The sequence below is a fragment of the Mytilus trossulus genome, chromosome 5 (assembly GCF_036588685.1).
Source record: "Mytilus trossulus isolate FHL-02 chromosome 5, PNRI_Mtr1.1.1.hap1, whole genome shotgun sequence".
NCBI classification, from domain to species: Eukaryota; Metazoa; Mollusca; class Bivalvia; order Mytilida; family Mytilidae; genus Mytilus; species Mytilus trossulus.
Genome location: NC_086377.1, coordinates 65,638,855 through 65,651,552, shown reverse-complemented (window position 1 = coordinate 65,651,552; position 12,698 = coordinate 65,638,855). Strand labels below are relative to the sequence as shown.

At 32.5% G+C, this 12,698-nt stretch overlaps 1 protein-coding gene across 1 annotated transcript in view; it reads right to left on the bottom strand.

Annotated features, from left to right (window-relative positions):
• The window catches only part of LOC134718208 (laminin subunit beta-2-like), a 37,021-nt gene that overhangs the window by 9,451 nt on the left and 14,872 nt on the right, over positions 1-12,698 (bottom strand). The window contains exons 16-26 of the mRNA XM_063580702.1: positions 12,462-12,605; positions 11,640-11,874; positions 10,533-10,696; positions 9,590-9,793; positions 7,661-7,860; positions 5,731-5,827; positions 5,353-5,544; positions 3,189-3,369; positions 1,820-2,004; positions 1,275-1,510; positions 714-896 (exon numbers count right to left, since the gene is read on the bottom strand). Coding sequence (XP_063436772.1) covers positions 714-896; positions 1,275-1,510; positions 1,820-2,004; positions 3,189-3,369; positions 5,353-5,544; positions 5,731-5,827; positions 7,661-7,860; positions 9,590-9,793; positions 10,533-10,696; positions 11,640-11,874; positions 12,462-12,605 — 2,021 coding nt within the window. The remainder of the gene's footprint in view (positions 1-713; positions 897-1,274; positions 1,511-1,819; positions 2,005-3,188; positions 3,370-5,352; positions 5,545-5,730; positions 5,828-7,660; positions 7,861-9,589; positions 9,794-10,532; positions 10,697-11,639; positions 11,875-12,461; positions 12,606-12,698) is intronic.

Below are 12,698 nucleotides of genomic sequence, written 5' to 3'. Positions count from 1 at the left end.
AAATACTTGTATCTTCTTTCAATAAAAAACATGTGTTTTGTTACAATGTTTAACGCTAGTCAACACTTTACTGGAACTGCATAAGATAACCGGAAATAAACATCAAACTCCATACAAATTTATTGGGACTATTCTTCGTTGAATTCTTAAATTCATGGATCGCTGTGACCCACGAAAATTGGTATACCACGAATAAAAATGAATCCACAGTAGTTCGATATAATTATGTTAGAGAGTAGATATGTTCAAGGAGAATTTTATGTTGTTTAGGTTGTAAAATGTAACTTACAAGTGACAAAAGAACAGAATTTGTATGTCCACTGCATTGGACATATTTCATTTCATTAACACAAATAAAACTTTTGGGGTCCTCCAAACCCTTTTTTTTAAATATCTAAGAGAGATGTAGGCTTATTTCCAATGTGTTTAATTTTTTTGAATATTGTTGACTGGATCTGATTTTTGAAAATGTTCAAGACATTTATTCAAGAAATAACTATTTGATTTTTTGGTTCATGTCACCTAAGTATACAGATTATTCATTGGTTGATGTCAGCTTCAGTTTCAAAATTATAATCAGTATGACTGACACTTCAGTTGTTTTCAAAGCTGAGCTAAATTTTCCTTCCAAGAAAATATTGCTAATAACCATATAAGCTTTCATAGGGCCAAAGAGGATGAGACAAAATCATTGATATTATTTCTTTATGTACCTCTGTAAGCATTGTATTGGCATCTACTTCTTTAATGTCTAATAACAGTTTAGCTTGGTTGGCCCGATCAATGGCATTGTCAGCTTTGGTAAGAGCCCCTCCATCACAACTGATTCCTCCACACTTGCCACATCCCCCACCTCCACAGACACTATCACAAGGATCTCCTCTTCCATCACAAACCTGTAATGTACAAGTCAAATTTTATTTATATACAGATGCTTGTCTTTCAAGATATATACATTAAAATGTTAGCACCTGGACATATATATGAATTTTTCCATAGTTTACAAATTGCTAAAAAACAATCCATAATCAACAAAGTATGAAATAAAATCAAAGGTTTTATGATTATCAAATATTTATTATTCTAAATATCATACAGTTGATCTAAATTTGAAACATTAAGAAAAGAGTATATTTTTAACTGAAAAGCATGGTTTAATTTAAGTACATCTCATTTATATACACACATTGAACATTCAATTCTGAAAAACTGTACGTTATCCTTTGCTTATGTTTCAAACAGTGTTGCTCTTAAAAAAAAAGAATAAACTTTACCATTTCATTTAGATCAGCTATTCTACTACCAAGACTTGAAACTTTGTCATCCATTTCATTTAATTCAGCTTCGTTTTCCTGTATTTTCTGATTAAATGCATTACGTTTTTCTTCCAGCATTTTTTCCACTTCAGCTCTTGTTTTCATAGACTCATTCAGCATTCCCTGGGTTCCATCAACTTTAGATTGGGCCATTCTCGACTTTTGCTGTGCCTCCTTTGTTATGTTGAAGGCACCTTATGTAAAAGTAAGAAGTTATATTATTAATGGAAACTAATTACGGACAGACAAGGGTATAACTTGAAATCAAAATGTGAGAAATTGATGGACGACAGACACTGAGTAATAGCAATAGCTCACAAGGCCTTTTCCGAGTTCAGTAAATATCTGCAAAACAGAGAATTTCCAAGTCCCCATTATACTATACTGTCAAATCATGAATTTCTATTGATTTCGGTATGTTTAATTCTGTTGCTTGATAGATTTTTAAAAGGTTTATTATGGCTATGAGTTCATTAATTGGTCACTGTACTGTTGAACATTACCTTCTACATCTCTGGCCTGAATGTCTGTTGCATTTCTTCTCAAATCATCAGCCTTTTTTTTTAATTCCTCCACTCTTTGTTTGAGTGATAAAATATCATTATTTCCTTTTCTTATATCATCCATTCTTGCTTTGAACTGACTTTCTGTATTATTCAATCTTCTAAACTCATCTGATAAAAGCTGCCTATGTAAATAAGATAAAAGAATGAAAAAATAATAAAAAGAAAGCATACAAGTTATGATTGTATTTCTGAATGATTGAACATTGGGATTTAACCTTTCTCTCAAAACTTTGAATTCATTTTATATTCAGACACATTATTTTTTCCATTGTACACCAAGGGTCGACTAGGGTATAAAACAATGGTTCTACCTGCACCTTCTTAAAGCATATGCATAATTATGTTGTCATGTCAGAATGGAATGACGGCTGTTTTTTTGTCCACTGACAAATTAAATGCATATTTAGGATGAGAACATGATGATGCAATAGTGTAAACCAACTTATTTTCGCGAGCGATTTATTTTCGCGACTTTCGCGAGTAGAAAAATAACGCAAATATAAATCGTCACGAATAAGTAAACCTTGGGTCTCTCCATATTAAACTTCATCAAGGAAATAAGGAAATCACGAAATTAAATAGCCGCAAAGTGGTCAAGAAAGGGTAAAACGCGAAATAAAAATATATGCGAAAATAAGTTGGTTTACAGTATAAGAATAAACCCTGCTTTGTATTAGAACAACACGCAGAGCATGTTTTTTCTGATGTGGTATTTCATGTCACTCTACCAAGACATATTATTTGGACTCTGAGCTGATAAGTTTTGTGCTTACTACTAAATACCGCCAGTTAGCAGAGAAGCAGCAAATACTTATTTCAGTTTTCAATTTGACCTGGCTGGGGTTCAAATCTCCTGCATTGACCTGGCTGGGGTTCAAATCTCCTGCATTGACCTGGCTGGGGTTCAAATCTCCTGCATTCCAGTCAAACATGCAAACATGAGATCACCAAAGCAGTGTTTACAGTTGGAAGCAGGACAATAATCTCAAGCCTTTATTACGCTAAGTGCAAGGCTTTCTATGGGGCAACAGGTTAAATGTCTTTTCCTGATATATGAAGGACATTTCTTCTGATGGGTTTTAGCATGCAACAATTTATCATCTTGCCATTGTTACTTAATTTTTGATACTATAAATCTGTGCATTCATATTTGAGTACTAAAATTCAAATATCAAATGATTCCAATTTATTAATATTTCAGATTTTCAACTTTAGTACTTTTTGAAGTCAATAATAAAAGGGTGAAAAATTCTTTTGTATGTATTTCTGTTATTCAATTCCCAATGTTTCCAAAATAAAAGCCTACCTGAGAGATTTTAGCAGACTATCTAAATTTCTGATATCTTCTGAAGAAATGTTGGCATTTCTAACAATCTGTCTTATTTCATCCAAATTTTCCTCCATTTGCTGAAATTCTTTATTAAAGGCACTTTCTACACCTGTTGCTTTAATGTCTACTGCACTTTTAATCAAGTCTGTTGTTTGGGCTGAAAAAATGTGTGATACATGAATTTTATTAAAGATTTGAGTTTTCCTTAGATTCCATGTTGTATTCCATTTCCTACTTGTTAGTAACATAATTTTGGATGTCTAATTTTCATGTTAATACTAAATTTTGGTGACTTCTTTTCAGCTACTAAATTTTTTGTGCTTTTTTTTCAGAAACTTTTAGGTTCCAGTAAACGAAATGTAAAAAATATCTAAGTCTTCATCATATATCTTATCACACATATGAAAAGATGAGTTGTCAAATACGGGATATTGCTTGGTAAAAAGTTTGCATGTGGAAATAACATTTTATTCAATTGTGTTTATCAAACAGAATGAAGATGGTGTTTATTCTTCTACAAATAGAATGTCATTCTGAACAAAAAATGAAATATATTCAGAATATTTCAGTTGGAATTAAAAGAAATGAAGATTTGGTAAAAAGTTCACTGAAATCCATTCGTATGTGTTAAGAGTAGTTACAGATCATGTAGCAGATTAATACACAACTGAAAAATCCTTGTTTGCTTCAAACACAACAAACAATTGATGAAAGAGCCGTGGTGTAGTGGTTAGTGCATTGGACAACTAACACAAAGGTTTCTTGTTCGATTCCCGTTCGGGATGAAAATTTCAGGAACTCAATTTTCGGCTCTCCCTTGACACCATTTGCGAGTATGGTCTTAAGGAAACAATGATAGTCCGTCGGAAGGGGACGATACATGGCTGACCCGTGTTAAGAGAGAGCCATAACTTGTTTCCCAATCCACTATAAATAAATATGTTTAAACTAATTGATGAAATCAAAATATATGATAGATGAACACTATTTGAGGTAGTTAATAACACTGCAAAAACTCTAACTTGTGTAAGAAGTGTTGCTGAAGCAAGGGAAATCCATCTGACAGTAAATACTAGTATAAGTGTAATCAAGAGGAAGCAAGGGAAATCCATCTGACAGTAAATACTAGTATAAGTGTAATCAACAGTGAGGAATAATCTCTTTCAGCAAGTATGAAAATTGATGATGATTTCTGTCTTTTCCAGTTACAGTATTCTAATTTTACATTCACCATCCAAACTTATAGTTGGCAAAAATTCTGAGGGACATAATTATGAAGATACTGTGAAAGTACTTCAATTCGTGGCTATCAATTTTCATGGTTTGAGCAATATTTACATCTTCGTGGGTTTTTAAATTCCTGGATTTTTAAAAATTAAAAATTAGAGCCTTTAAAAACAAAGGTTACAAATAGTCTAGATTGAAGGAAATTGCAAAGTGAACATTGTCCCATGTAAATCATAGTGATAACACTAATTAACCCATGATAAAGTGATCAACAGATAAAAGACTATCACAGGTGTTTAAAATTAGGCTATAAACACATCGCATAAAAAAAACAGTAAGATAAACAAATACTATAAACGTATCTTGAGTTGTGAAATAATTCGGATCAAAATCAAGCACAGCATGAAATTATTATTTCCCATATGTACGAGAACTATGAGGATATAACATGTACACATTATCATACTAGCATATCAATACCGAAAATTAGACTTTCATCGATCAAAAATATTTTTCATGAGAATAAAAAGATCAAAAAGTGTACAGTTTAGGTTATTAAAGATTAAATAGATGAATGCGGTTGGAGTTCTGTGACTGCTATTAAAGTATTCTCAGATTTGGCGTTGTTCAATATACTCTTTAGATCATAAGTAGTCAAATTTACCATGTCTTGATTTAGACAATGGTTGTTTTATTTCGTTGGACATTTAAATTAGTGGATAATGTCATCCACGAAAACCATAAAAATTGGTACCCCACGAATAAAAGTACTTTCACAGTATGTAATAATATTTCAAACTTGAGAATATTCATTTGATAATGGTACTTTAAGATGATCTGAGTAAAAGGTTATCACTTAAATCTCTTAAGTGTATGTTCAACTTAAACTAACTTAACCATTCTAAAAAGTTACCTGACAAGTCTCTGATCACTCTGTCCCAGTTGTTGAAACAATCTCCACAAGGCTTACAGTTGGGGAGTACTCCTGTGGTGCCTCTATCACAACGATCACATTTGTAACCACTGATTCCTGTCAGACATACACATTGACCTGACCTTCTGTCACACTGAGTCTGAGCAGAGCCTTGGTAGTTACAGTCACATGCTAAAAGTTAAAAAAAAAAAGGGAATTAAAATATTCAATTGAGAAAGATTTAAATAAAAAAAATACCTTACAAATTGAAACACAAACATTCTATCTTTAAACTTTCATTACTCCCTACTCAATTTCAAAGATAAAAAGCCTTACAAACTGGAGTTTTTATTAGGAATAATGAAAACATCAGCTTACCATAACACTGCACAGTAGGATCTCCCCAGTAATTATCTTCACAAGAGGCACAATCTCTTCCTCCTCTTCCCTGTACACAATTAAATTGACCATCAAACTATAAAGAAAAGTAAGCAATTAATCAATCAGCATTTCACCAAGTTAAATAGGTATCTGAGTCAGACATTGGTCCACTTTATCGGAGTCAGACATTGGTCCACTTTATCTGAGTCAGACATTGGTCCACTTTATCTGAGTCAGACATTGGTCCACTTTATCTGAGTCAGACATTGGTCCACTTTATCCGAGTCAGACATTGGTCCACTTAATTTTTACTAGAACACACCCCCAAAATCGCGGGCATTCAGAGCGTATTTGAAAGGATGTTAAGAATTTTGTAAAAGATTTAATAACTTGAGAATTTCAGGAAAAGTATTAAAAGTCATAGGTACTTGGGGACAGGAAAATGTTTTTTAGCCCTCCCCCTTTATTTCCAAAATTCCAATTTTTTGTTTTCTATTTATTTCATTTTGAACATACATTTAGTGTACATGTATTATGAACATTCCAGTCAGGAGCCTGTAATTCAGTGGTTCAGTGATATTTGTTTTTCGTTCATTTTTTGTACATGAATAAGGCTGTTAGTTTTCTCATCAACACATTGTCATTTCGGGGTCTTTTATATCAGACTATGCAGTATCGGCTTTTGCTTATTGTTGAAGGCCGTAAGGTGACCTTTAAATGTTAATTTCGGTGTCATTTTGGTCTCTTGTGGAGAGCTGTCTCATTGGCATTCATACCACATCTTTTTTTTTGTAAAACATTTAGTGACTTGAGAATTTCAGAAAAGGTCAAAGGTAATTTGGGACAGGATAATTGTTTTTCTAGCCCGGCTCCTCCTTTTTCCACAAAAAAAAATCTTTTTTTTTTGTTTGTTCTCTATTAATTTTAATAACACATGAATAATTTTAGCGCTTATCTGTATATTATGAACATTCATTAAAGGGGGTCGGGGCAGAGGCGGATTTACTGGGCCCGCCCCCTCTCTTTTCTGGAAAATAATTGGTTGCTTGTATAGAGAATCACTGAAGCATTACCCAGCGGAGCGGGACCCTCTAAGGGAGTCAACGGGCCCCTGCGTATGAAAATTTCTGGATCCGCCACTGCGGAGGGGCCCTGATCCCAATATCCCGGGCTTAAAAACATGAAATCCCGAGGTTCTGAATTTATTATACAAATTAAATATCGAAAAAAGAAATCCCGGATCCCGAAATGGTCAATCCTGAAATTTCGATCTTAAAAACACCCGTTCCAGACGTCCCGAAAGTGTATTTTCTTTTTACAGTCAATTCTCAGTTTAATAATTGGTCCACAGCGGTCATTAATATATTATTCAGACCCTCTCTATTTAATAAACTCTGTGACCGCAGTGGATAGTAAGGCTTGAAAATGATATCAGACAGAAAATACACTTTATTCGTAGTATATGTATTGGTTTCAAAGTAAAAAGAAAAACGCAAACCGGAGGTCAAATCTGACTTAAATTTCGTCCAATGACGGATATAAGACAGAAAATACACTGTGTACGTAGTATTAATGTATGTTCAAAGTATACAGAAAAACGCAACCGGAAGTCTAATCTGACTTAAAATTTCGCCCAATGACGGAAACATATCCGGACGTCTTTTTTCTCTTTTTTCACCCAAAATAACTCAATCTGAATAATCATATGAATGGATGACAAATGCGATTACGCACTGAACCCATAGGAGGCATGATAATTGATTTATTGTGGAAAGAAGAGAAGCGACACCCAAAATGAGGTCTTCTCGTTTAATAGTATAGATAAAAAAGGATTAAAACATTTAATAAATATATACTGTAGACTTTCAAAGGACTGTGACCCTCTTTAAAATAAAAGCTTGGATAAATCGTTTTGAAATTATTTTACCTGATTGCATTCTACTCTAGTAGATCCAGGCATATCACAGCCACACGAAGAGCAACCCATTTGACTTGTTATATTCCAGAAACCAGCAGCACAGGAGTCACATTGTTGTCCAATAACATTTGGAAGACAGAGACATTGTCCTGTGACTCTATCACAGTCTCCACCAGTTGGGTCTGTTCCATAGGGATCACAAATACATTCTGAAAATCAAAATATAAATACTGACAAAGAAATAAATGTTCTATAGGGATCACAAACACATTCTGAAAATCAAAATATAAATACTGACAAAGAAATAAATGTTCCATAGGGATCACAAATACATTCTATAAATCAAAATATAAATAGTGACAAAGAAAGAAATGTCCCATATGGATCTCAAATACATTCTATAAATCAAAATATAAATACTGACAAAGAAATAAATGTTCCATAGGGATCACAAACACATTCTATAAATCAAAATATAAATACTGACAAAGAAAGAAATGTCCCATATGGATCTCAAATACATTCTATAAATCAAAATATAAATACTGACAAAGAAATAAATGTTCCATAGGGATCACAAACACATTCTATAAATCAAAATATAAATACTGACAAAGAAAGAAATGTCCCATATGGATCACAAATACATTCTATAAATCAAAATATAAATACTGACAAAGAAATAAATGTTCCATAGGGATCACAAATACATTCTATAAATCACATACAAATACTGATAAAGAAATGCATCTGTCTTGAAGGGAAATAAAAACAGCACAATATGATGGATCCTCTTATATCCTTATTTGTAGTGGCTAAGAAAAGAAATGATAAAATTTCTTTTGTGAGAATCAAATGTAGAAAGCGTGGTAATTATGCAAATAGGAAGAAAAGGGTCACATAGTAAAACCTAACAATATGAATATTGGTACTAATATATCAAGAAGTTTTATTATGTAGTAGTTCAGAAAAATTTGCAAGGGTTCCGGGGAACCCAGTGTCTCGCCTATTTTTGCTGTAAATCGCAGGCTCAACAACAATGAGGAAAAAAATCAATAAAAAAATATTCCTCTTGTTACTATTTTATGATTGTAAGAAAATCTATAAAGTCCATTTAAAAGTAAATTACAGAAAAAAACGGAGTAATCTTTTTACAAACTTTACTTCTGGTTACAATCTTATGATCATAAATAAGCTTCTGTCCAAGTTTGGTACAAACCCAGGATAGTTTAAGAAAGTTATTAAAATTCTAAAAACTTTAACCACAGAGTGAATGTTTTGTTTCCCCTCAGAAAAAACTAAGTCCATTTATAGTAAAATACAGAAAAAATAGAATTTTATTTTTACAAAATTCACTTCTGGATACTATCTTATGATCATAAACAAGCTTCTGTCCAACTTTGGTACAAACCCAGGATAGTTTGAGAAAGTTATTAAAATTCTAAAAACTTTAACCACAGAGTTAATGTTTTGTTTCCCCGCAGAAAAACTAAGTCCATTTATAGTAAAATACGGAAAAAATGGAATTTTATTTTTACAAAATTTACTTCTGGATACTATCTAATGATCATAAACAAGCTTCTGTCAAAGTTTGGTAGAAATCCAGTATAGTTTAAGAAAGTTATTAAAATTTCAAAAACTTTAACCACAGAGTGAATATTTGTTGACGCCGCCGACGACGGAATGTAGGATCGCTTAGTCTCGCTTTTTCGACTAAAGTCGAAGGCTCGACAAAAATGTGACAGAAATGTGTTATTGACTCACTTTTTAATATTTTGTGGTATTAAATGTGGGCTTAAATGCCATTTTAACTCCTTTAATGTCTGTTTTGGAGTAAATCATAGGAAGATATTATTTGTGTCTTAAAAATAATACTTTATACTTTAAATAAAAGTATATAAAATAAATAATGTAACAAGGGTGAAATCATATGCTTACGTTTACAATTCTGGGTTGTTGCATCACCATAGTAACCAGGACTACACTGCTCACAGTTGAATCCTTCAGTATTAAACATGCACTTGAGACATTCCCCTGATGAGGTGTCACAACTTCCACCAATGTTTGGATCTATATTATTATTACAGATACACAGTTCACATGTACCATTCACATCCTTTGGATTTCCAAAGTAGTTTGGTCCTAAAAATAATTTAATCAATTATCACTACAGTACGGCCTTAACATTTCCTACAAATATTTGGATAAGTTGCAAAGCACTCTAAATATACTGTTATGAGTGAGGATTTTTGTCAGTTACATGTCAAAGGCCTAGTCTGTGCTATTAATCTGTTAATACCCCAGTTTTGTCTTCAGATCTGTACTGTAAACAGTGGTTGTGGATGTGTGTGTGTTAGATTTGTTTTTCATTAAAAAAATTTAACATGAATTAGGCTGTTAATTTTCACATATGAATTGTTTTACACTTCTCATTTTGGGCCTTTTATAGCTGACTATGCGGTATGGGCTATGCTCATTGTTGAAGGTGGTACAGTGAACTATAGTTAGTTAATTTCCGTGTCATTTGGTCTCTTGTGAAGAGTTGTCCCACTGGCCTTCACCAAATCTTCTTTTAATATTGACAGCCATGAAATTGTACGAAAATATACAAATTGTTGTCAACTTAGCAGTGTTCAAATTTTGACTCCCCTTAGCCTTTTTTTACTGTTAAAATTTTTGAGAAACTGTTTACTAGAACTAGAATAATTGTATCATCAAGAAGAAATTATAGGAAAATGTATTAACTGTGAACGCATTGGTTTGTAAAACGATTGCCATAAAGTAATCTGGTACATAGCATAATTCTTTAGTTTTGGTTCATGAGTATTAGATTAAAATAATTTCAAATTGTTTTGTAGTGAGATAGCAAAATGTATTATACCTTTGAAACCTAGATAACAGTTACAGACTACTGACTGCTGTCTTGGATCTTCATAACAGGAATCAGCATGCTGTACATCACTAGTTGGTCCTCCAGGACATAAACAAGGTCTGCAGGGTATGCCGTAATTTATACGAGGATCACCATAGTTTCCATCCAAACACCTATAAAAAGTATTTTACATTTAAATATATACACGTTGCAACCCCTAAAAAATCTTATTGTTTGGAATCTTCAAATTATTGATTGTGTAAATAAAAACTGCATAGAATCATACTGATAAAATCAAGCTGCATTTTCACCTACTTAAGGAATGGCTAATTTTCCTAACTCAATCTCTTCTTTCTGTTCAAAACCAAACTGATATGCCAAACAAAAGTAAGTGTGGCATAAAAATAAGTGAAATATTGTTTAGGGACCAATAATACCATACATTGATAAGATACTTGGTTACACACCCCATGCAGTAGAAGTAATATGTTAGATGTCCTTACGTGCACACCATTATGTAATCCTTTCCACAGCATAACTTGTTTAATAACATACATTAGTATATAGATTTAAATAATAAAGACCTTTGATGTGACTACAAACCCTTGATATTATGTTATTAGAGTATGGTAATAGTTAATTAGATTGTAGAACACTGAATACCTATTTTCCTAAGAATGTACAGGCACACTGTTTCAAAGTGAATACTGGGCTTCAATCAAACATTTTTCGTTGTTAACCTGTTTAAGTTGGTTGCAATTAATTTGAGCAAAACATGTAAGATTTAGTTTGTCAATAAATTTTTTAAAGTGATCATTTTTTTTTTCACAGTTAAAATAAAATGTATAAACACACAGATGTAAATTTCCATGATGTATCCAAAATGTTTTAAAGTGAAAATGACATGGTTAAACAAAGAGTTTTTACAGTTCAAATGAAAAACAGAAGTAAACAGATTACGATTCGTCTTATTCATTTTTTGAAAAGGTTTCAATGTCTTTGAACTTTCAGTTCTTGTATTACTTGATCTTTAACTTGTCATGGTGTAATTTTTAACTTAATCTTAAAAAGGAAATAAAGGTGAACTATTATATATGAATGTTTATCAAATCTTACTTATCACACTGGTCACCAGCAGTGAAGTCATTACAATTATCACATCGGCCTGTTAAATCATCACACGTATCTGCATTCCTATCAATACATTGGCATGGTCTACAGCGAGGGAATCCCCAATATCCAGCCTGACATTGGTCACATATCTTGTTTCCAACATAACTTATACAATTACACTGTCCAGTCCTGGCATCACAGAATTTATCTACAGCACCATATTCATGACAGATGCAAGCTATAAGAAATAATATTTCAGAAAGTTTCATTGATGAAAGTATTCCAACTTATGTTCAATAAATTGTTTTTGAACAATTAATCAAAGGATTATACACTTAAATGTTTGGCCTACTTCACTGATTAGTATTCCATGGTCAAGGTTTTACTACATGTACATGTATAATGAAGAATAGTCTTTATCAATGCTCCATGGAAATAGTCAAGGCAATGGTGATCCATGTCTTACAATCATTCTACACACCAAATACAGTTCACCGTATACTTATAGCATCTTATAATGATCGAGGGCAAAATGTTGTTAACATCCAGTAGAAAATATAATATGTACATGTATATCAGGAGAACATGCTAATATGATATCAATATGGACCTTGCTTGCCTGTTTTTTTAACTTGCTAGTTCACCAGGTATCAGTTTAGAAGATATTAAGTCACCCTTAACCTACCCAGAAATTTTAATGGTTGTTTCCTTGCAAGTAAAATTACTATCCTACTGTCAACTTTTAAAGTGAAAGCATTGCACTTCTACTTCCATTAATGTTGGAAGATCTGTAGTTTTGAAGTTGCTAATACTTTGATTACTTACGTTTGCATCCATCTGGTCCAAAATCATCTGTACCAGGAGCACACTTGTTACATCTGTGACCAACAACATTAGGTTTACATCTACACTGACCACCAGCATATTCACATTCACTACTTAAAGATCCCATTGGATCACATTGACACTCTATAATCAAAATAAACAATATTTATACACATTAGAATCGATTTCTCATGTTATACATTTGATTATCACAATATTGCATTGATTGAAAGTAGG